The following is a 19,322-nucleotide window of genomic DNA, read 5'->3' on the forward strand; positions in this document are numbered from 1 at the left end:
TCTACTTTCGCTCGCTTGGGCTTCCTGACTCATGACCATAGCATCTGTCTGACACCAAAAAGCTCTATCATGAAGACTCCCACATCTTGTATACGGTGCAGAGCTGGTAAACGCAAATGCACAGTGGAGCACGTGGACTTACCCTGCCAACAATGTGCGAAACATAATAAAACTGTTCTTTCGAAAGATCTCCGCAAAGACACCAAACGCTTCCCCAGTCTTTTGAGTAAGAGAGTTACCTAGGGATCACAAATAACAACAGAGACACCATACCAGGAGATGGCAGAATCATTGATGGATATTTACTTCATGCTCATCCATGACAAACCGCATACTTTGTTCAACCCCGAATTCATTAAGAAGATGACTGCGGCATGGAAATTTACCTCGGGCAATCACATTTAGCATCATGGCACTGACAGCCTGGTGAGGTATAATAACATAAGAAGTGCAATAGAGCTGAAAGCATGCTGTGCGAGTGCCATGATATCTGACGATCCACTAGTTGCAGATGTTCGGCTTTGATGCTAGATGATTGGGATGATATCCCGCAGCATCATTCGATCGGCTCCAAACTCCCGGTACCTTGATAATGATCCAAGTTGGAGGATGTTGCGGGAATGAATGTCTGTCATTGGTCGTAATCCTGCAACTTTAAGCGTGATAATCGGGACTAGCCCCTGTAAATCACTCCACTTTATAAAGCTTGGCCTCCGCTCGCGTATGTAATTATTTGTTGCTCTTTCGCTTCCCTTCGGCGTGCTCCCACTCAAGTTGAATTCGTTGGCTAAAACCTCCCATACTTCTAAACTGCCCCATTCTACCTTCGTCCACATATCGCCAGAGGTACCTGCTTGCAAAAATCATCATGACACTTCCTTCCAGACAGAGTGCCCAATTCCTCCGCCGCCTGGTAGGGACTAAGTTCACTACCTTTTCTGACTTCGATCCCCTGCAACAGCCGTCTGATGTCTGTTCTTCCGCGTCTATCACCTCTCTCTCTCTGCGGCCCCTCCTCCTGCAGCCTCTCCTCCTGCAGCCTCTCCTCCTGCAGCCTCTCCTCCTGCAGCCTCGCCCCCTCCGGCCTCGTTTGCTACGGACTTCCTCGCTTCGGCCTTACTTACTACGGCCTCCTCCGCTACGGCTCCTACCCTTTCTACCTCTGGTCCGCCTCCTCCTAGGATCGGCCGCTCGTGGACCATCACGGCAAAGCTCTCGGAGAGGGCTGTTCATCTCGTACAGGAAGACGTCGACAAGGGCGTTGGGTCTCCTATGACAGTTGGCAGGTTTCTATGCCATCTAGAGGAGGATCCGACGCAGGTAGCGTTTATGCGAATGTATTATCAGATTCCTATCACTGGGACGGAGGACGCTGATCTGACTACACTATCCCAACAAATCCAACCCCATGAGGTGTGTGGTGAACTAGAGGCGTTTAAGCAATTGATGAGTCGAGGCTGTAGCTCTGTTCCACGTTTCCTTGGTTACTGCGAAAAAATGCAAGGGGAATATGGTCTCGTTCCTGGTGGCTATGTTAAGTACCTCGTATGGGAAAAGGTGCCTGGGGAGCCTCTTACAGAAGAATTTTTCTGGAGCTTGGGTCCCCTTGTACGAGAGGAAATTCGTGCCAAATTTCGTGTTGCCTATGAGTCAGTTTACGCAAGCCCAAGATGGCAGACAGACAAAACGCTAATACAAACAACAGGGAGATGCTGCGTTGCGGTATACAACCAGAGCAGCCTAGAATCTCGAAGATCATCTATGATCAGTCCACTGGCAAGGTGTACGTTAAGGATTCTACATATATTGGGAATTTTTCTAATGAGTTCAGTCGCATTTCGGGGTTTCGAATGGGATGGCCAATCTGTGATACAATTCAATGGTCAGACACCCTTTATATCTCGTACGCGCTGGCTAAGCCACGCGATGATAGGAACTGGCGTTCTCGCCTGAAGGATTGGGAGTTATAAAAGGTTAACAAAGTTTCAATTAGTGAGTATCAGATTAAGCTTAGATTGCCACTTTCCGTCAAAAGTGTTATGCAAGTCGAAGGTTTCATTTATTTTTAGGGGTTGTGATTCCTACCTAGAAACTGAGAGGGTCTCTACTGGATCTTTTGAAGTCGTATTGTACAGTTTCTGGCTCAAACCAATTCTGCTTTTTAGCTGAACTTGATCCTGATTGAAACTCTGTAATGAGCACAAACCAGATGTCAAATCATTTTCCAAAAATGCACAAGACTGGCCAAATGTGATGATCTGGACGTACATGGAAGGACCAATTTGGCATAGCCCTGCTCTTAGCCTTTAAGCTAAGCTCTCAACACTCACTCGTTACTCCATACACACTCTTTGTGGTATGTGTTAGTACAGCCTGCTCACTCGGGATGTTGCTAATAGCCTTCATCGTCAAGATAAACAGATCACTCGAAATGCCTCGTCCCGCGCTTCATATCGGCCCGAAGAAGTTAGTCGAGTCCCCGGCGCCGAATCTCGAACTCGGTTTATACCGTACACAATCAAGCGCCCTACACGATCTCAAGTTTACTGGTGACCTTCAGCCATGGCCGGGGTTTTTGAGCGCTGTGCAGACCACACACCAGAGCCATACCTGGCGCAATAAGGTCCTAGGCCTGACACTTCAGACACGAGACCCCTATACTCACGGGAACGTCGAGGTTGGGGACGAAACTAGTGTCCAAGGCCGGTTCCACAAATACTTCGGCGACGTGCTCAACTCTATCTTCACATCACAGTCAAAGGAAATACGCTTTGCAGATTTCAAGTGCGTACAGTCTTCCTTTGCCGGCACACCTGATGTGATCATGAAAGATGTCAATCGCATTTTAAAGGTCGTCGGGGAGCTCAAGGTACCGTGGGTTTACGAGCACTTCCTGTTCGATAAGCTCAACAACAACCACCAGCTAAGGAACATACTCGCTCAGCCAATTAGGTACATGCAGAGTTTGGGCTCTGTGTATGGTTTCATCAGTGACTACCACAAGACGATCTTCCTAAGGCAGCTCGTTAATAGCCAAGGCATATGGAGGATCGAGTATTCTCCGGTGGTTCAATCGTCTACCACATACGACAGGCGCGCAAAAAATCCCCCTGTTGTCTCTAGCAGACAGTGTTTCTTTCACATAGGGTGTGAAGCGTTGAATCAGGGACCAGTCAACAACACTACACCACGATGGGTTATACGACGTTAGTGTGGACCCTCGATTTAGTCACTAAGGCACTTTGAAAGGATTCCTGTGTCTTTCGTTGCACTTGTTGGTTATCAGAATAACTGGAAGATGTGTCTCCGAAGCTTAATGAGGGACAGAGAAGGTATAGAGAAGGACTCTGACATGGGTCTATCCCCAGTTCATCAACAGTTTCCGAGTTGGACAAAATCATTTTGGGAGCCAGGAAGCATGGTTTGCATCTTGTGCTGCTGTGGTTTGGTTCGTTCAAAAATGGTATGTTGAGAGTCCCGCAATTCAATCTTCACCAACGACGTAGGCATCTCGGGCCGCAGAGAGAGAGATGGGAGACGCGGAAAAAGAGACATCAGACGGCTGTCGCAGGGGGTCGAAGTCAGAAAAGGTAGTGAACTTAGTCCCTACCAGGCGACGGAGGTATCGGGCATCGAAGTCACTCTCTCTGGAAGGAAGTGTCATGATGATTCTTGCGAGCAGGTATCTCTAACGATATATGAACGAATGTAGAACAGGGCAGCTGGGGGTATGGGGAGTTTCAGCCAACGAGTTCAACTTGGGTGGGAACACGCAGAAGGGAAATGAAAGAGCAACTAATAATTACATATGCGAGCGGAGCGCCCAATCCGAGGAAACCCAATCCCATTACGTCTATAAGTTATTCTCGCCAGAGCAACCAATAGCTGGATTCATTGCAGACATCCTTGGTTTGGATAGCCAAGCTGTAAATAGCAATGGGACTATTGCAGATATCTCGAAATGCAATGTTGGCTGGTTCCATGAGCCCCTCGTATAGGGTACACGGGTGGCATTGAGCGCTTCATATCAACAATGGAGATTAGTGCGCTAATGGGACGGAATGTGGCTACTCTTATGTTCCAATCGTGGCAGAACCAGGAAGAAGAAAGTGGTGCTTGGGTGGGAGCGAAGACTGAGCTTTGATGCCCAAGTGATGTCTCAAGCTCGTCGCTTTATTATGATATATACATATGCATTTTAAGTCTCTCGAACTATAAGCCCACGTGATGCGTTCCCCTCCTTTTGCTCGCTTGGGCTTCCCGGCTTATGACTATAGCATCTAAGTGATATAAACAAAGCTCTACAATGAAGACTCCCACATCTTGTATACGGTGCAGAGCTGGTAAACGAAAATGCACCGTGGAGCATGTGGGTTTACCCTGCCAACAATGTTCGAAACAGAATAAGAACTGTTCTTTCGAAAGATCTCCGCAAAGACACCAAAATCTTCCCACTCTTTTGAGTAAGAAGAGCCTTACCTTGGAGTCACAAATAACAACAGACACACCAAACCAAGAGTTGGCAGAATCATTGATGGACCTTTACTTGAGGCTCATCCATGACAAACCACACACTTTGTTCAACCCGAATTCATTAAAAAGACGACTGCGGCACGGAAATTTACCTCGGGCAATTATATATAGCATCATGGCACTGGCAGCACGGTGAGTATAACAGCATAAAAAGCGCAATGGAGCTGACATCTGCCAGCTTTTCTGACGACCAAGAAGTGCAACAAAAGACAAAGCATTTCTTTCAACTTGCTAAACTCTGCTTGAAAATGGACATTGATAGTGTCAGCATTGATGCAATCCACGCAAGCATCTTGATTGGGAATCTATGCGGTGCAGAAGGTGAAACTGCAGGCGAGGCTTTGTTTTTCGGTAAAAGTACTCATTGAAGATATTGATGCTCTCTGACTAATGAATTTAGGGGTTGCCTTTCGTATGGCACATGTCCTCCATTTACCGAAACCCGAACCCGCCGATGACAGCATCATGCAAGAGATCAAAATACGAACATGGTGGTCTCTTTATATGATTGACACTTGGTCATCAGCAGGCCTCAACCTCCCTCGCCAAATTCATGACAAAGAGTGCCACCGCCTCCCAATGGCCGAAACTTTATTCTGGTGTCTTGAACCAGGACAGAGAGTTGAAAGCGACTACCAATTCGGGATCGGTCTTTGGGGATATATGGTCATGCTTGCGCGTATATTCAGCGAGATTCAAGATCTCCATGTCAGATTAGCAGACGGAGAGCTGAATGAGCAGCATATGGAAGAGATCACTGAATCATTGGCCCGGGAGCTTGACAGATTCTTGGACGACCTTCCGTCAAATCTGCAGTTTACTGTGGACAACCTCAAGTTTCACGCTGCGGCAGACCTTGGACGAGCATTTATAGCACTCCATCTGGGGTACCACCACTATGCTACACTTCTTTACTTTCAATATTTTGATACCCAGCTTGGCCAGACACCAAGTCGCGCTATATATGTTGCTCGATGCAAGTACCACGCAGCTTCATTTAGTGACATGCTGAGATTATCGCACGAGACGGAAAATTGCGAAGCCTTTTATCTCATTGTTGCCCACATGACTGTCGTGTCCTCTTCTGCGCTGTTGCACACTTTATTGTTTGGAAGCCAAGATGAGCTTCTAGACACACGAAAACGGCTGTGCTTCAATTTCGAGCTATTGTTAAAACTAAAACAATATTGGCCTGGAGTGGATCTAATGGTAAGTTCATTTTGATATATTCAAGTTATCTGCTAATTTGAAAGATGGACCGGCTATTCACATTTCAGAAAATGTGCATGCAGTCAATGGACAGTATGTATACCGTTGACAGATGGACTGTAAAGTTTCTGCTTCATCATGCATTGCCCATTGAAGAACAAGTAGGAACACCGGCGGGATCGGATTTTGCAGAACGAGGGCAGTATGCACGAGATGCATTGTCGATGCTTCGACCAGAATGACCACACAACTACTTTTCCGAGGTTTGTGCTTTGGTGTCACGTCCATTGCTTGCAACATCTGCATCATCACCGTCGAACAATGAAGCGATTTCTTCGAGTGTTGGGCCTTTGGTTTCCACAAAAAGAAACCATATACAGAAACATTCAACAATGAGAATAGCGATATAGACAAAATAGAATCGCCATTGTAGAGCCTCCAAACCAACGGGATTGACATATTGGTTGAATACAGATGATGCAGCAGTCAATGCCATTCCGACAGCGAGGCCTTTGGCTCGAATGTGGAAAGGAAGGATCTCAGCCGGATACGCCACGGTCAGTCCGGGCCAGGCAAATCCTGCAACTCCATAAAAGAGGAAGATCATGGCAATGACTGCAGAACCAGCGCTAGAATTCTCTGTCTGAGCGTATACCGCAGAGCAGCTGGAATTTGTCAGTAAGTGCGTTATGTTAATATCGGGTACATCCTACCCAGTCCATATAGCAAAACTGGTTAACATGCCAACTCCAGCAATCATAAACAGCGGCCGCCGACCAAGAGTATCGACAAGAAAAGAGGAGAAGCCGACGGCAACCAACAGAGACCAGATCTGCAAGGCTCCGTTGATCATAGATTGATCATAGGAAGATGTTATACCGACCGATTCCAGGATGTCATGAAGGTAATACGACACCAACCCATTGCCTGAGCACTGCGAGAAGAAAGACACCAACGCGATAAGCAAAAGTCGCCTTCGGTTGCCTGGAGTCTGAAACAACACTTGCCATCCATAATTGGAGTTGTGCTTTTCCATCATGATTGTCTGTTGGATTTCGTGAAACTCGAATGCACAGAAGGCATCGTCTCTATTGCCAGCCCCATGGTACTAGTGGAGTTAGCCATGTCGATACCCACGAGAAATATGTGCATACCTTGATCAAGACATCCAGAGCTTCGTCCGGACGATCCTTGGCACAGAGCCAGCGAGGACTCTCTGGGAGAAACCAGATACCAATGAACTGTACGAGTGGCATGGCTGCCTGCATACCAACTGGAATTCTCCATGCAGCTTCTGAGGTATATTTTATAGTTCCAAACACCGTCCACGCAGCAATGATTGACCCAAGATACCATAGTGTGTTGTACATGGTTGTCAATTTTCCGCGGTGTTGAGGATAGGCAAGCTCGGTGATAAGTAGAGGAGCAGATCCTTGGCTCACATTGGATCTAACAATTAGTGTTGTTGAAATGATCGGAAAAGATGTACCAACCCAAGACCAACAAGGAATCTTCCTGCCAAAAACATGTTGGAGTTGACGGAAGGGACAACTTGGATGATTGTTCCAACAAACAAAACCAGCAAGCCGAGTGTCACACCAGCTCTTCGTCCAAAAAAATCGGCGATATATGAGGCTGCCAGGTCAGTGATTGAACCAGGAGGCACGGTAAACAACATACAAAAGAACAAAGCACATATGCCACCAATGTTCTGAATTGCCGTGAACAGCCCTAGCGTAGAGCCACTTGGATTGTTAAAGTCTTCTCGAGTATCAGCATGTAAATTTGAAAGGGTCGTTGACACTCACAGTCTTGCCAGGGGGCCATTGTTTGTAGCCCATTCAAGAGGGATCCATCGTACCCATTGATCGTGGACCCAAGAAACAGAATAGGCATCATCGGGTAAAGCTTGCGCAAGCCTCGATGCTTCCACCAAGTGACTTGAGGGGCTTCCATCGGAGCAGGCCTAATAGATACAAACTCCGAATGGGCCACACTAGCCTTTGTCTCAATATCGTTTGAGTTTCTCATGTTGAATGTGCTAGAAGAAACTCGTTTTAGCAAAAGTATTGAGGGCCACGAGAGAATCTTATATAGCATGATACATTCTAAAAATGTATCATCCGACACCTTTCAATGCCTGGGATAAGTGGCCATATACTTTCTAGTCACCCCGGATTTCTTCCCAAATAGAAATAGTGTTGCGGAGGAGCGCCACGTTTAAAGTTACGGGATTTCGACCAATGACAAACATTCATTCCCGCAACGTCCTGTCAAGGTGCGGGGAGATTGGAGCCGATCGAATGATGCTGCGGGATATCGTCCCAATTATCGGGCATCAAAGCCGAACGGCTGCAACCAGTGGACTTTCAGATATCATGGCACTCGCACAACATGCTGTGCCTCCGGAGCTTAATGAGGGGTAGAGTAAGTATAAAGAAGGACTCTGACATGGGTCTTTCCCCAGTTCATTGACAGTTTTTGTTTTGAATTACACCTCACACTATGCTCGTCTCTACTGAGATACCACACCTCCGAAAGACAGACGCTGGCCAGCAACTTGTTGTCCATGGCCGGCCCTTCCTTTCACTTGCTGGGGAGCTACAGAACTCTTCTCTGACCTCTGCTGAATATATGGACACCGTATGGCAGAAGCTTGTTGATACCAACGTCAACACTGTTTTAGGATGTGTCACTTGGGAGAACATTGAGCCGGTAGAGGACCAATTCAGCTTTTCTGAGTTGGACAAGATCATTTTGGGAGCTAGGAAGCATGGTTTGCATCTTGTGCTGCTGTGGTTTGGTTCGTTCAAAAATGGTATGTTGAGACTCCCGCAAATCAATCTTCACTAACGACGTAGGCATCTCCACATACGTGCCACCATGGGTCAAGACAGACACCAAGCGATTCCCTCGGGCGAAACTTCGCAAGGCCGGTGGCGTGTTGAAGACAGGCGACGTTTTGTCCATCTTCCATGAGGAAGGTTGCAAGGCCGATGCCAAAGCGTTCTCTACTCTGCTGCGCCATATTAAAGAATGTGATGAAGCCCACTCAACCGTCGTCATGGTTCAAGTCGAGAACGAGACCGGCTTGCTAGGTGATTCCCGCGACGGATCCGCAGCCGCCGAGAAGCAATTCAACGAATCTGTCCCCGAAGATCTCGTGCAATTCCTGGCCCAGGACTGGGAAGCACTTCACGTCGATCTCAAAGCAAACCTTAAGCACTTCAAGGCTCAAAAAATTTCTCGCGGAACGTGGGAACAAGTCTTTGGAAAGAGTTCACACACAGACGAGCTATTCATGGCATACAACTATGCCCATTACCTGAATAAGGTTGCCGCAGCAGGCAAGAAAGAGTTCCCCATTCCGCTGTACACAAATGTCTGGCAAAACTATGTCGGTGACGACGGCGATAACAACTTCCCTGTGGTCGTTGGAGGCGGCGGAGAACCAGGCGACTACCCATCCGGCGGCGGCACCAGCAATGTCCTCGACGTCTGGCAGCGTTTCGCACCGTCGCTGGACTTTATCGCACCGGACGTCTACCTGAATGACTATGCCAGTTCTTGCCGCAAATACCGACATCGCAACCAGCCATTGTTCATCCCCGAGCAGCGTCGGGACGAGTACGGCGCGCGACGGATCTGGACTGCCTATGGCTCTTACCAGGCGATTGGTGTCTCGCCTTTTGGAATCGACACATTGGAACCCAGCACCAACCCGTTTACTCGGCACTATGGGCTGCTGAAATCGGTCTCCCAGATTGTGCTTGATGCACAGACGCGCCCCAATTCCTCAGTTGGGTTCTATTTCGATGAATTGAATGAGGACAATTCGGACTCGTCCAAGCCTGTTGTAAAGCAATGGGGTGGGTATGAGATAACTGTCGAACGGTGCTTTGTGTTTGGGAAGGCCGGACCGGGTGCTGGCATGGTCATCCACCTCGGTGGGCCAAGGTTCCTTTTGATAGGATGGGGATTCCAGGTCCGAGCACGCGCTCTATCACCTACCAGTACCTTTACCGGGTTTCTGCGCTTCGAAGAGAAGATCGTTGGTAAAGAGAGCGGTGAGTTGCAGACTTTGCGTGTTTTGAACGGTGATGAGACAAGGAGTGGGATTTTCGCTATGATGCCGAATGAAGATCCCGACTACGGTGGTTTCCCGATCTGTGTGACTATTCCCGCTCGCACCATGATCGCACAGTTGGAGGTCTACTCTATCGAGGAAGCGGATGATGTGTAAGAACGAATTCATCCAAAAGGTGTAAGGGACAACGCTTGGTCACTGGTCTCCAAGGGTAAAGCTATCTATGCATAATCAGTGAGAACAAGCGCAAGTGCTAGACTATGTCCAACCAGATTGTATACAGTTCCTACTATATTCACCACTTACTTGAACACACGGTCGTCTAGTATCGACTCAGTCAAATTGAATCGATTGTATGCTGTGGTCTGTATATTTGTCCTCGCAATATCAACTTAGATACTCAAGGGCCACATCAGACTAGATATAACTGTGGGAAAGACACACCCACACTTAATTCTTTTCTAAACAAGATCCCTAACCCCTGACACCGCTAGTATGAGAACAACGGAAACTCCATTGCGGATGATGTGTAAAGGAGTCAGCTCAAGGATCGTTGTTTGGCTAGTCCGTCGCAGGAGTGATTATGTAGATCCGAATGAAAGCTCTGAAATGAAAAGGATCACTGGCGTCATTTCCGGTACCGAGGCCCCAGGGTCCATTGAAGCTTGGTCCGGCGTTCACCCTATTAGCCGGTGGGTAACACGATCCCGTGTCTTTGATGATGAAATGATCGCCGAAGAACTCCAAGCGATCTGGCTACACTTCCCCTGAGGCTGATCAGCGTATATGGAGCAAACAAAGGCGGCGACGATCATTGCATCTGGACTCGGGGGATCGGCGGGTGCCTCGAGCTGAACGCCGGTCAGGTGATTGCTAACCCATTTTGGGAAGGTCAAAGGGTGCCGGAAGTTAGGCAGTGTGTCGATCAATGGGGGTGTCTTTCTTACTGTAGAAGGAAGTAAGTACCACCGGGTGAGTGCATATTTGCCGTATATTTAAGTACTCCGTATAATTGTCATATGAAATGTCACAAGGCAGCTGCGAACCTCAAAGAACCTTAGAAGCAACCCTGGAGTACCCTGTATGGAGTACATGTAGGTGAGTGCAATGAGTACATAAATTTGGGCCTCAGGCAACCAAGCGCAGACCGCGGAACCCTGAAAGTGACATGAATTGAACCATGGAAAGGTCTCTAATTATGGTTGTTTATTGATTTTCCCATTTTTCCAATCTTAGAAGGTTTGATGTTTGATATAATGCTCAAAGGAATACTCCATACTGACGGCTATTTGCCTGTATCAAGTTTGTCCTCCTGTTTCCCCTGTGACAGATCCAGCTTCTTTTTTGTGTTTTTATTTTGTGTGTGTGTGGACCCGGCCCAACGGTCACGCTGGTTTCATAGGGGCGTTGCGTGTGAAAGCCCCACAAAGATAACCTCGGGATCGAAGCGAGAATCGTAATCGAATCTAAGAATAATCGTGGATAAAGTAATAATATGCACTCCGTACGATAATTTGTTGTGACATAGAAGTCCTCAAAATAGATAGGTTCGTGGCAATGTTCGCCATGTTCGCCATGTTCTAGTCAGAGGCAAATGAAAAAGTACGTGGCCATAACTAAGCCACAATCTGTGGGGGGCAAAAGTATGCATTACACAACACAAGCTGAAATTTTTAGCTAGAGTAGATTATTGTAAATTGATCAGTCCTATTCATAATAAGATTGCACAAAGTACTACGGAGTACGGAGTACGGAGTACACAAAGTGCCATAGATCAATCTGACAGGGCCGAAAATTCTGTTAATTTTAACGGCTGCCCGGCTTCCCCAATAATTCCCGGTCGAATGTAAAGTTCCGCGTGCACTCAAGTAGGATACAGTACAGCTAGAGGTAGATCATAGCCCAATCATGAATACCGGACTAGACTTGTTCAGCTTAGAACCTACCTAAGTAGGAAAAGCGGAAAAAGCAGACTAGCGGGGCACCCGAAATTATGGGAAGCCAACGGCTGTTGCGATTTCAGGATACCTACTGTACGTACATGGGTAAATGTACCAATGGAAATGCATACAATCGGAGCTAATTCACCTTTTTACGGGTCGGTGCAGGTGGAGTAGTGCCTTAAAGAATTAGAATTCATGGATCTGGACTTGGTCATATTATTATTATTATAATATCGTACTCCGAAGTCTGGTTTTTAATACAAAGAATTGGAAGGAAGAAGAAAAAACGCAAAAACGAAAAAAAAAAATAAACAAATTTGGTGTTCAAAAACTCCACTATTCGGATCGGTCCAGGCTTTAGAGCGAGCAGTCGCGCCTTTTTGTATGGGTTGTTTCCCCCTCCATTTCATCATTTCGAATCTCTCCATCCTCGACAATCCATCATCCACTCTCCTTCTTTCCCAACCACAGTTTCATCATTTTCATCCCATCTCACATTCGCTAAAGGGCTTTAAGACCTGTCTCACCGTTTCAGTCGGAAGCTAGCCTTTGCTTCCACGTCCGACTCTTTTTTGCATACATCAGATCTGGCGTGCAGGAGATCGTAGAGATCTTGCAACCTGATTGGACCTTGGTTTCCCCAAGGGATAACAAAAAGTACTCGCCAGCCGCTAAAGCTTTTCTCTTTGTTTGGCCTCCTTGGGTGTCTTAGCTCAAACTTCGGTCCGACCAACCGTGCGCATCATTATCAGCTCCCCTGGCCTATTTGGGCGTGTCAGGTCTCCGCACCCCCTTGAGGTGTTTTTGACCTATCCCAGCCACGGTTCTACCCTGTCAACACGGGCGACCATAACTACTGCTTTGGACGGCTTGATTTACACTCTTTTCATCGCAACACTCTTTCCACCAAACACTAAGCTCTCGCCTCGACGTTCCTTCGAATTCCTTCCAACGCAATAGCATGTCTCAAGAACAATGTGCCGATGGCTCAGCTTTGACGTGGATTTTTGATCATTGCTTGCGTTACGCCGATAATTACGAAATTTCGCTTCGTGCTGCATACGAACTCAATTGCCACCCCGCAAAAAGTGCTGCCGCAATGGGGAACTCTACTTTCGCTACTTCTCGCTCTTCCTCTCTTTTCTCGCGCAACTCTTCCTACTCAAAGAACCGATCTTCCGGCTCTTCCTACGACACGGCTTCCTACGACGCTAATGCCGAGTTCCGTGCTTATTTGACCAGAACTGTTTCGGAGCTGCCTTCTCAGCCCTGTTCGCTTCCTCCAAGCTTTATCGTCTCTTTTGTGCGCCGTTGTTTCTGCTTGGAATTGTCTCTTGTCGACTTTAATCAGGCCTTGACTGCTCTTGATTATTTGAAGGATCTCCAGAACCGCTGGAAGAAGGAGATTGACGCCGCCTTCCGACGTCTCAATGTTAATCCCGAGGATGCCAGAGACCCTCAGCAATCTGAGCTGGCTCGCAAGTACCCCGGTGTAATGGAATGGTACAGAGAAATCAACAAAAAGGCATACACGATTGATGCCTTGTATACCCAGGTCTATGTCGGCCTTCGCCGCTGGGTCTTGGTCAATGAGATGATGCTAGACCCATTCGACAAAGCCAACTGCCTCGCTCTTCTCAACACTCTGCTTCCTCCTGTTCGCTACGACAGCCTTACCCCCACTAAGCAATTGACCCCTAAGATCCTCGAGAAACACCGTGACGCTTTCTTCGGATTTATTACCGGGTTCGAAGCCAACCCAGAGATCTTGGAACCAGTCATGGCTCAAGGCGCCCGACCTGGTGAAGAAAACGCATGGCCTGCTCTTTACGATGCCATGTCTCGATACCTGGATGCCGTCGTGGAGGTGATCGAAGATTGTGCATTGATCAATGAGCCCTCTCAGGTCGACAAGTCCGGACACCAGCGTCGTACCGACTCCGGTATTAGCTTCGGACCCCGTCCTGCCAGCTCCCACTCTGTGGATGCCGAAAAGCCTCTTCCCAACTTCCCGGAGCTTAGTGATGGCCCAAGCAAGCACGGCTCCTTCCTGGAGCGATTCGCGCACAGCATGTCCTGGGGAAAGAAGAAGGACCCCGTGAAAGAGCAGCAGAAGGAACAGAAAAAGGAGTTTTCGCGCAGCCTGAAGAAGATGCAGTCCTTCAAGGATATCAGGAGCCGCCCTGGCAGCACCAAGACTTCGATCGAATTCAACAAAATGCCATTCGACTTGACGGAGGAGAAGCGCCGGCGCCTGATTGAGGAGGCCAAGGCTCGCAAGGCCATCGAGGCTGCGGAAGCGGAAGCGCAGACCATTGGCCAGGCTATCTAAACTCACGACACACAAGAGGATTCCCCCCCCCCTGATCACTTTTCATCCGATTCTTCACTTTACTCCTGCCGCAGCCGCCCCCTGCGCCCAAAATTCGAATGAAACGACAGTTTTTTTTCTTCAATGTACTAGCCTCTGTTGTACAGAGCCAGCTGGACTGCATATATGTGATTTGCCCTGTTTGCTTCGAAACAGGCGGCGTTCGGAAAGGAAGCATATGGGGGTGTTCATTTACGACTAATGTCCTCATGATAGCGTCAACTAGCTGGATTTCAGCTCAAAATTATTCTTATCTTTTTTTTAACAAATCGCTTTCCAATAGCTGGATTTCAGCTCAGAATTATTCTTACCTGTATCTTTCACAATCATTTTCCATGTTAAGTGCCTATCCCGTACCACGAAGACCAGTCAATAGTAGAACCACTCGGAGATTGCGGCAGTTGCCGCTTTGCTCGCCGTAGAAGCTGCGATAAGAGATAATGAAACCCTCCAAGTGTCCAGATCAGCCGATTATCCTCGATCTCACTACCGTCTTTTTGGAAAGAGCTCTGGCTCATTTGGCCCGTGATGCTCGCAGTTGAATCAACCTGCATATTTGTGAATTAGAAGACATATGCCAAATCAACCTATCACACCACCTGCCCCCTATACCAAAACAACATATACACGTCCCCCACACTCCATTGCATGACAATGAGGGCCTCTACAGGATCTTGCATCTCCTGGCGGTGGTATGCTGCCATTGGAGCTTTACTACCGGGCTGTATTGTGAATGCTAGCCCGGCTGTGAACGTGGCGCTCCAAGCCTCCTTTGACTCGGCCCCATACCTCGTCGAGCTCTTGTATGTCGCTCGCTCCAGCCAGAATATCAGACGAATCCTAACGAACGTAGGGAATCTGCCGCCGAAGAAAACGCGACCTCCTACTTCCCTTTGCTGGATCGCATCGCCGACGGCACCTTCGAGGACCTCACCACCGAGAAGGAACTCTACGACCGTTTCTTGACCGTCGTCCAGGACGATGGCCATTTGCGAAGCTCTGAGAGCCTTTCGTCCTTCAAGTTGTCGCTCTCGGTCCGATCTTCGGCGCCGCGAATTGAAGCCCACTACCAATTCTACAACACATCCGTCCAGCAGTCGTTGATGGTTGCTCAAGATGCAGTTTGTCCGGTCTGGGTCCACTCAGAGGGCAAGCAGTATTGCTCTTCTGCAATGGAGCGCGCACAACAAGATATTGATGGGGATTTGTGGGTGTATCTTCTATTTTGTAGCGCTAAAAGCTAACCTCCTGCCAGAGATCCTAGAGAACTACCCTTTGACCGCGTACTGGGCGATGAGACACTCCCCCCAACTGTCTTATACGCAGATATTTCCTCCCCAACGTTCAAGGATTTCCATGAAACTTTGACCAACATGGCCAAAGAGGGACAGATCTCGTATCGGGTGCGGTACCGACCTCCTCAGCACTGGATTCCCCGTCCATTGTTCGTGTCTGGATACGGCGTGGAGCTTGCTTTGAAGAGAACGGATTACATTGTAATCGATGACCGTGATGCCGAGAAGCTTGAGCCAGCGGGTGACCCGGTCAAGGAAGAAGCCCCGGATGACCTCCGGCCTCTGTCTGCCTCAGAAGTGACCCGCTTAGGCTTGAACTCTGCGGCGTACGTTATGGACAGCGCTGATCCTCTGGAAACGTTGATCAAAATGTCTCAGAATTTCCCCAAGTATTCCTCCATCGTAGCCTCCCACGACCACTCAGGAGAAATGACCCAAGAAATCCGGCATAACCGAGTGAAGATGCTACCAGGCGGGTACAATGCCATGTGGATCAACGGTGTACAGATGGACTCAGGCCAGATCGATGCATTCTCCCTGCTCGAGCATCTGCGCCGGGAGAGAAAATTGATTGATAAATTCCGCGATCTGGGTCTCTCAGCCAACGATGCCGTAAAGCTGCTGTCTCATCGCCTCCTCACCGAAGCCCAGGCTGGCGGGGAGGAGCAACGGTATGATTATCGGGACGACATGGAAGAGAACCAGGCCATTATCTGGATGAACAATCTGGAACAAGATTCTAGATATGAGACCTGGCCGAGTGACCTCGAGGCGTACATTTCCAGCGTCCATCCTGGACAGCTGCCTCCAGTCAGACGAGACCTGCACAACGTTGTGGCGCCTGTGGACTTGTCTAACCCAGAAGACATGATGCTTGTCGCTGGTAACCTCCAAATGTTCATCAATCGAGGAATTCCCGTAAAGTTCGGCCTGGTACCGACCAGCTCATCATCAGAGTCCATTGCACAGCTCAAGGTAGCACACTATCTGTTTGATGCCTATGGCCTGGAGTCACTCATGCAATACTTTGAAGAGTTTGCCTCCAAGGGCAAACGAGGATTCCCAGACAAGTCATGCTTCCAGTCTGCGACAAAGGAGCGCGCCGTCGTTGGTAGCCATGAATCATTGTCTCTCGATCAAGTCTTGAAGAGCGAGAAGTACAGTGCGCTAGTACCTTACACAATTGCGTACCAGCGCCGCTTGAGTCTCAGCGGCGATGTGCCTCATTTATTGGTCAACGGTATTCCGGTCTCCCGTGAAGGAAACTGGATGCAAGGACTAAGCATGCAGATCAGCAGAGACCTGAAGTTGATCCAACAGGGCATTGTACAAGGTGTCTTTGAGGAAGATGCCTGGCTTCCTGAGTTCTTCTTAGCTGGCGCATTCGAGCGACGCAATACATTCCTCATGCCCGAAGATCCCAAGAGTGTCCAGATAGTGGATATTGCTAACATACTTGGATCGAACAAAGATGCACTGAGCACGCTTCCTCGCATTCCCTCGGACCGGAGTGCTCTAAAGAGCGTTCATATGATCGTCGTGGGAAACTTCGAGTCGGAAGAAGGCTTGAAACTCCTCGCCGATGCTGCCACTCTTCGAAAGGAGCGTACTGATGTGGAGCTACTCCTGCTGCACAATGCTGAAACCCTGTCAAATAATCTGATTACAATCTCCCGTGCGCTTGGCGAGGGAGAAAGTCTCGAGCGAATACTGTCCCAGATCTCTCCGTCCGAATCTTCAGACGAGATATTTGCTCAATCGCACCTAGCTAAAGAACTTGGATTCCCACCTGGCGCAGAGGGCCTCGTTGTTAACGGAAGGGCAGTTGGCCCCATCGAAAAAGACTCCCCGTTGAGTGTCAGCGAACTGGGCCAATTGATTGACTATGAAAGGGTCAAACGCCTCGACTTCGTTGCCCAGGCCGTCGCCGAACTTGGGTTGGATACCAAGATATCGAGTACTCTCGATTTCGCCAAACTGACGTCGCTCGTAGCCCTTTCCACCATTTCAGATGTCCCCGAGGGCATCTTCGAAAATACGCCTGATTATAGAATGAGCGTGTCCGAAAAGTGGAGGACAAAACTCTCCGTCATCACCACATCCAACTCCGATGACCACGCGATTACCGTTGCTGTTTCCTTGGACCCGGCATCTGAAGTCGCCCAGCGATGGCTGCCCATTCTCAAGGTTCTCTCGGAGCTTTCTGGTGTTCAGGTCAAAATATTCTTGAACCCGAAAGAGGAGCTCAAGGAGCTACCCGTCAAGCGATTCTACCGCTATGTGCTGGAATCAGAGCCATCGTTCACCGACAACGGGGCGCTGGCTCGCCCCCAAGCGTCTTTCACCGGTGTGCCGGTCGAGGCACTGCTGACTTTGGCCATGGATGTTCCTTCTTCCTGGCTGGTGGCACCCAAGGAGTCGGTATACGACCTGGACAACATCAAGTTGAGCTCGGTCAAAGGTACCGATATCGACGCCATCTATGCACTAGAACACATTCTGATCGAGGGCCACTCCCGTGATTCTACCACCAAGGCCCCACCAAGGGGTGTTCAGCTTACCCTTGGCACAGAAAATAGCCACTATGTCACAGACACGATCATCATGGCTAATCTGGGATACTTCCAATTCAAGGCCCAACCGGGCTTGTGGCAAATCAATCTGAAGCCCGGCCGCAGCGAGAAACTCTTCAATATCGATAGCGTGGGTGCTTTAGGGTACCGCCCGCAGACGGGCGATGAGAACAAGGAGGTTGCTCTGCTGTCCTTCCACGGCCGGACGTTGTTCCCCCGCCTCTCACGCAAGCTGGGATACGAGGAAGAGGATGTCCTGGAGACAGGAATCCAGCCAGGCTCAGCGACGGAGTATCTCGCCAAAGGACTCAACTTTGCATCGGGCGTTTTGTCCAGCGTCGGCGTCGGCTCCAAGTCTGGGGAGCACGCAGACATCAACATCTTCTCGGTGGCCAGCGGACACCTCTACGAGCGCATGCTCAACATTATGATGGTCTCGGTCATGCGCCACACCAAGCACACCGTCAAATTCTGGTTCATTGAGCAATTCCTCTCCCCCTCCTTCCGCGCCTTCCTCCCCTCCCTCGCCCAGGAATACGGCTTTTCCTACGAGATGGTAACCTACAAATGGCCGCACTGGCTCCGCGCCCAGAAAGAAAAACAACGCGAGATCTGGGGTTACAAGATTCTGTTCCTGGACGTGCTCTTCCCTCTTTCTCTGGACAAGGTCATCTTTGTAGACGCAGACCAGATCGTCCGCACAGACATGTACGATCTGGTCACCCACGACCTCCAAGGAGCACCCTACGGCTTCACCCCGATGGGCGACTCCCGCACCGAAATGGAGGGCTTCCGCTTCTGGAAACAAGGCTACTGGTCGACCTTCCTCCGCGGCAAGCCCTACCACATCTCGGCCTTGTACGTGGTCGACCTGAAACGGTTCCGCGAACTTGCCGCTGGCGACCGTCTTCGTGGACAGTACCAAATGCTCTCGTCAGACCCCAACAGTCTCAGCAACCTCGACCAAGATCTGCCCAACCACATGCAGCACCATATCCCCATCCACAGTCTGCCGCAGGAGTGGCTGTGGTGTGAGACGTGGTGTGCGGATGAGGACCTGGGCCAAGCGAAGACGATCGATCTGTGCAACAACCCTCTTACCAAGGAGCCTAAATTGGACAGGGCAAGGAGACAGGTTCCCGAGTGGACGGTTTATGATGATGAGATTGCTGCTTTGGCTAGTCGGGTCGCAGGCGAGCAGGCCGTTGTTGATTCTGACAGGAAAGATGAGCTCTAGTTAAACCAAGTGATAGCATTTATTGAACATTTGTATTTATATTCAGACTCAGCTAAGAAAAGCAAAGCAGGGTA

General features: G+C 49.1%; 9 protein-coding genes across 9 annotated transcripts; 7 read left to right on the forward strand and 2 right to left on the reverse strand.

Moving 5' to 3' along the window:
- Nucleotides 1–868: 868 nt before the first annotated feature.
- Nucleotides 869–1,970, forward strand: N7529_008785 (uncharacterized protein; the record flags this gene model as incomplete). Its single annotated transcript, XM_057244312.1, has 4 exons — nt 869–974; nt 1,025–1,649; nt 1,706–1,783; nt 1,832–1,970. 4 exons carry the CDS (start codon nt 869–871, stop codon nt 1,968–1,970), a joined length of 948 nt encoding a protein of 315 aa, XP_057095850.1.
- Nucleotides 1,971–2,431: 461 nt separating this feature from the next.
- Nucleotides 2,432–3,211, forward strand: N7529_008786 (uncharacterized protein; the record flags this gene model as incomplete). Its single annotated transcript, XM_057244313.1, has 1 exon — nt 2,432–3,211. One exon carries the CDS (start codon nt 2,432–2,434, stop codon nt 3,209–3,211), a length of 780 nt encoding a protein of 259 aa, XP_057095851.1.
- A 273-nt stretch (nt 3,212–3,484) lies between these two features.
- On the reverse strand, nt 3,485–3,664 carry N7529_008787 (uncharacterized protein; the record flags this gene model as incomplete). The annotated part of the gene is made up of 1 exon (XM_057244314.1): nt 3,485–3,664. The coding sequence occupies one exon, from the start codon at nt 3,662–3,664 to the stop codon at nt 3,485–3,487; it is 180 nt and encodes a 59-aa protein (XP_057095852.1).
- A 1-nt stretch (nt 3,665) lies between these two features.
- N7529_008788 (uncharacterized protein) lies at nt 3,666–4,144 on the forward strand (the record flags this gene model as incomplete). The annotated part of the gene is made up of 3 exons (XM_057244315.1): nt 3,666–3,682; nt 3,713–3,992; nt 4,040–4,144. The coding sequence occupies 3 exons, from the start codon at nt 3,666–3,668 to the stop codon at nt 4,142–4,144; spliced, it is 402 nt and encodes a 133-aa protein (XP_057095853.1).
- A 547-nt stretch (nt 4,145–4,691) lies between these two features.
- Nucleotides 4,692–5,757, forward strand: N7529_008789 (fungal specific transcription factor domain-containing protein; the record flags this gene model as incomplete). The annotated part of the gene is made up of 2 exons (XM_057244316.1): nt 4,692–4,884; nt 4,934–5,757. The coding sequence occupies 2 exons, from the start codon at nt 4,692–4,694 to the stop codon at nt 5,755–5,757; spliced, it is 1,017 nt and encodes a 338-aa protein (XP_057095854.1).
- Nucleotides 5,758–5,992: 235 nt separating this feature from the next.
- On the reverse strand, nt 5,993–7,773 carry N7529_008790 (uncharacterized protein; the record flags this gene model as incomplete). Its single annotated transcript, XM_057244317.1, has 6 exons — nt 5,993–6,407; nt 6,456–6,850; nt 6,897–7,191; nt 7,236–7,377; nt 7,423–7,503; nt 7,551–7,773. The coding sequence occupies 6 exons, from the start codon at nt 7,771–7,773 to the stop codon at nt 5,993–5,995; spliced, it is 1,551 nt and encodes a 516-aa protein (XP_057095855.1).
- A 474-nt stretch (nt 7,774–8,247) lies between these two features.
- Nucleotides 8,248–9,985, forward strand: N7529_008791 (putative beta-galactosidase; the record flags this gene model as incomplete). Its single annotated transcript, XM_057244318.1, has 2 exons — nt 8,248–8,545; nt 8,604–9,985. 2 exons carry the CDS (start codon nt 8,248–8,250, stop codon nt 9,983–9,985), a joined length of 1,680 nt encoding a protein of 559 aa, XP_057095856.1.
- A 2,748-nt stretch (nt 9,986–12,733) lies between these two features.
- On the forward strand, nt 12,734–14,104 carry N7529_008792 (uncharacterized protein; the record flags this gene model as incomplete). The annotated part of the gene is made up of 1 exon (XM_057244319.1): nt 12,734–14,104. The coding sequence occupies one exon, from the start codon at nt 12,734–12,736 to the stop codon at nt 14,102–14,104; it is 1,371 nt and encodes a 456-aa protein (XP_057095857.1).
- Nucleotides 14,105–14,797: 693 nt separating this feature from the next.
- On the forward strand, nt 14,798–19,248 carry N7529_008793 (putative UDP-glucose:glycoprotein glucosyltransferase; the record flags this gene model as incomplete). The annotated part of the gene is made up of 3 exons (XM_057244320.1): nt 14,798–14,946; nt 14,997–15,350; nt 15,399–19,248. 3 exons carry the CDS (start codon nt 14,798–14,800, stop codon nt 19,246–19,248), a joined length of 4,353 nt encoding a protein of 1,450 aa, XP_057095858.1.
- Nucleotides 19,249–19,322: the final 74 nt, after the last annotated feature.

Source organism: Penicillium soppii, assembly GCF_028829465.1.
Source record: "Penicillium soppii strain IBT 18220 chromosome Unknown utg000006l, whole genome shotgun sequence".
In the NCBI taxonomy this organism is placed as follows: Eukaryota; Fungi; Ascomycota; class Eurotiomycetes; order Eurotiales; family Aspergillaceae; genus Penicillium; species Penicillium soppii.